Source organism: Sinocyclocheilus grahami, unplaced genomic scaffold (genome assembly GCF_001515645.1).
Source record: "Sinocyclocheilus grahami isolate Dianchi unplaced genomic scaffold, SAMN03320097.WGS_v1.1 scaffold372.1, whole genome shotgun sequence".
NCBI lineage: Eukaryota > Metazoa > Chordata > Actinopteri > Cypriniformes > Cyprinidae > Sinocyclocheilus > Sinocyclocheilus grahami.
The window spans coordinates 792,723-797,060 of NW_015505551.1; the positions used below are offsets into that span (position 1 = coordinate 792,723).

At 36.2% G+C, this 4,338-nt stretch overlaps 1 protein-coding gene across 1 annotated transcript in view; it reads left to right on the forward strand.

Moving 5' to 3' along the window:
• Positions 1–3,272: 3,272 nt before the first annotated feature.
• LOC107549423 (ATP-binding cassette sub-family B member 6, mitochondrial-like) overlaps positions 3,273–4,338 on the forward strand; it is a 14,787-nt gene continuing 13,721 nt past the window's right edge. Inside the window, exons 1-2 of the mRNA XM_016230491.1 lie at positions 3,273–3,412; positions 3,504–3,693. Of these exons, the coding sequence (XP_016085977.1) occupies positions 3,275–3,412; positions 3,504–3,693 (328 nt within the window). The 5' untranslated portion in view covers positions 3,273–3,274. The remainder of the gene's footprint in view (positions 3,413–3,503; positions 3,694–4,338) is intronic.

Consider the following 4,338-nt stretch of genomic DNA (forward strand, 5'->3'; position numbering starts at 1 on the left):
ATATATATATATATATATATATATATATATATATATATATATATATATATATATATATATATATATATAGTTTTAGTTATTTTACTACAGGGGTTTTCAAACTTTTTTGTCAGCCGAACCCCTTTGACCAAATAATTTACTTGAAATACCCCCAGAGATTTGAAATATATATTTGAATAATTTAATAGCACATTTGCATGTTTACTTAAAAAATATTTATTATTTATCCTTTTTAAAGTTTTAATCCGTAGTATTTATTGTTATAACACATTTGAACATATACAATTTCATATTAATACAATTCAAATAACATATAATGTACAATAACTTTATTACACATTACATTTTTTTCACACTGGACTATGATTTAGAAATCTTTTAATACAGGATTTCCCAAATGGGGGTTTTCTTATTATACATTTAAGTTTTCACTTTTACATTACATTTGAATAAACCTGTAACATTTCTTTACTTTGAAAAAAAAAAAAAGTTCAATTGTAATGGAAATAACGTCTATATACACTGGTAGACATTCAGTGTGACAGGTGTCCTTTTAATGTGACGGGTGTGCTTGGTGAGCCTTGCACAAACCATCAATTCTGGGGGCAATCTTTGACAGGCACACTCTCATCTCATCTTTGACATCAAGCCTTGCTCTTTGCTTTGTTTTAATGGAGCCCAGGGCTGAAAACCCACTCTCACACAGGTATGTAGTTGCAAAAGGCAAGAGTATCTTTAGTGCCTTTTGTGTGAGCTCTGGATATGTTGACAAAACAACAGGACTCAACCAAAATGATGTTATATCACGTCCACAATTCTGGAAATTCTGACGCAGAAAACTGTCATTGCTGAGATCAATCAACTTGTCCTCCTCTGTCACAGTTAAACTATGAGGGATGTTTGTACTGACCTTTGTAAATGGATCTCTGACCCAGTCTTTGTCTGTTTTCAAGTCATTTTCCACATCACCAAAGTATTTTCTGAAACCATCAACCAGCACAGTGAGATGAGCACAGATTGTGTCCGAGATGTCCACTCTCTCTCCATCATTCAGCTCTGTGTAGCAGGGAAACACGTTGTATCCAGCGTCGAACCTTCTCTGTAAATCCGTTGATTTTGTCGGACAGGTCCAGGATGTTTGTATGGGGACCCTGCATACTAGTGTTAAGTTTATTCAGTTCATCAAACACATCTGCCAAGTATGCAAATTTTGCATTCCATGCAGGGTCCTTGAAGTGTGTGGCCAAGTTCGAATTCTGATCGGATAAAAACTGAGCGATCTCATTGCGCAGCTACAAAATTCGCCGCAAAACGGATCCGCGAGATAGCCAGCGGACCTCTGAGTGTAAAAGAAGTCCATAGTGATCAGAGCAAAATACGAACGTTTAATGGTCGTGTCTTAATGAAGCTGACAATTTTAACAACAGAAATAAGCACTTCATTCAGATCCGGGCACAGTTCTTTTGATGCTTCTCTGTGTAACACAATGCGTTGCCACAATATTGGGTGACACCTGCTTAACTCTTGCAATGAATCCCTTCCTTGAGCCTGTCATTGCTTTAGCTCCGTCAGTGCATATGCCGATGCAGTTCTCCCAACTAAGTCATTTTGATGTCAGCTCCTGTTCTTTCTGGCAGGATCAAGCACCCCAAAACGTCTTCATTGATTTTGTTCTCCCAAACATAGCGAATAAAAACCAGCAGTTGGACTTGACATGCCACATCTACAGACTCATCAATTTGCAGCGCATACGGAGTTCCATTTTTAAGTCTATCAATTAGCTGTGCTTCAATGTCATCTGCCATTTCTGAAATTCTCCTGGAAACCGTGTTATCAGAGAGTGGTATTTATTTAAAACTTTTTTTTAGCCTGCTCTGGTCTGAACATAATTTCGCATATATCAACTGCGGCAGGAATAATCGGAGACTCCGCAATTGAATGGGCCTTTTTGCATTTGGCAATGCGCTGTGATACCGCATAAGAAGCCTTCAGGGCATTCTCAGCCACAGTGGCTGTTTTAATGATCGGCTTCTGCTGTTGTTTTAAACTGTCCAGCTTTGCCTGGAAATATTTCATGTTTTGTTTCCAAATGTCTTCTCAAAAAAGCTGGTTTCATACATTAATTTGCCAGTTTCTCCATACATATAACGCACATGGGAGAGGGCTTGCCATTAGCACCGTCTATGGATGTAAATCTGAATTTGATGTAGTCCTCATTGTACTTACGGTGCTTTTCTTGTTTGGTACTTTTTTGTGCTGGCTTGTGCTTGGACCAGTGTTGCCAACTAATTTTCAGAGAAAGTTGCTAAAGGATGGTCGATTTGTTGCTAAATGACGTTGTGATGTCATTGCGCAATGACGTCATTGCGTAATCACGATGCAAAATTGTCACATCATCAAATCTAATTTAGATTTGTTTGTAAAATAATATGCATGATATAATATTAAAATATAAATAACTGTATTTTTAAATACATTGAATTATTGAAAACGTACACATTTTTGAATGATTTCAATTTAAGTTTTTTTTTTAATAGCTAGTAAACTAGTAATTCTACACATTCTCAACTAATATGCTTTAAGCAGTGTATTAGTAGTTAGTTAGTATGCTACACTCTAAGAAAAGTCTGTAAAAATAAGGCACAATCTACTATGTTAAGGAATGTTTTCATTAGTTATGTTTATATATATATATGACAAATTTGATATAAATATGTATTATATAAATATATTATATTTAATAAATATTGCTAAACCTTTAATACATCAGCAATAATTATTAAACATTAAATGTATCTAATTAAATGTAATATAAATAATATGATTATAAATGTAAGTAGATGTAAAACTTAATCTAAAATTAACATAAATCTTAAAATTAACTACCGTTTTATATTTTTATTTAAATACATTTTATATTTACAACCTGTTTTTTTACATTTGTTTTAAACACAACTTACTAATGCTACAGTTGTTGTTGTTGTTGTTGTTGTTTTGTTTTTGGTAAGTTACTAATTACAGAAGACAAATTGACTCGGTAAATTCCAAACAAATCCATGCCACAAAATAATATTTTATTAAAGCCAACGAAACCACAAAAGCTAAAGTCCTTTGTTTAAAAGCTAATGACTAAAACTCTCAAAATGTGAGACACGTTATAGTAATGTCATTATTTACTGTTTAGATAATATCAGAGAGATGTATGATTCTAGAAGATACAAACAATAGCATAATCACTGTATACATAATGTTCATTGTGACTTTATGTCTGCAGATGGAGTTTGCTTTCTGGCTAGTTCGATACTTCGCCTCAGGATTGCTGTTCCTGTTAGGCCTCAAAGCTCCAGGCTTGCCACGCCGACCGTACATGCTTCTGATCAATGAAGACGAGCGAGATGTGGAGCATGGTGTAGTAAGACATTAGATTCACTCTCAAATCTGCATGAATACATCTTATTCTCTTAATTATTAATCTCATTAATACCTCTCTTGCATCTTTTTAGCCACTCTTGGGTAATTCTGATGAGAATCAGTCTACTTGGAAAGATTTTGGGAAGAAGGTGCGTCTGTTGGTGCCGTACATGTGGCCTAAAGGCAGCGCCCTGCTCCAGCTGCTGGTTCTGCTTTGTCTCGGGATGCTGGGAGTGGAGCGCGTCATCAATGTGTTTGTACCCATCTACTTCAAGAACATAGGTACAGAATAAGAGTCTTATTCAGTTATTTATGCAATGGAGGGGAAATAATTGCACTTTCGGTGCAGTTGTCTAATCTCAAATAGGATCCTTAGCCATATTTGCTTGCATTGGCTGTAGATTCCATACTGTACCAATGCACGCTTTGCAACGAATTTAGATTTTTTTTTTTAAATATACAATGAAAATATAAATATCCATTACAGCTGTAGCAGGTGGATGAATTTTGCTTTTTATTTACACTTTGATATATGTATATGTCCAAAAAAGCAAAGAATATATTGTAGCGGGGTGAATCAGGACACAGAAGATGGATTTTTAACAGCAAAAATCCCCAGAGGGTGATTTATTTAAACAGAGAAGTCATAGTACGGTGCTTGGTGAAGGTGCTCTAGGTCCCAGTGGAAATAGTGTCGTGATCTTCCGTGAAGTGTGCCAAACGGCCAGGAGCTCAGTCAGTCTCTGTAAAGAGGGAGCGAAAACACTCATTAGTCTCTCTCCCAGGGAGCATGTTACTCACCTTGGTGTGTTTTCCCTCCCAGTTTTAAAGCCGTTGCCAACGAGCTCCAGGTATGCTGGCCATTCTGCTCAGGTGTTTGCAGTCGGTGATTAGTGCCGGAGCGGCGTTTCCAGGGCGACGCTGATC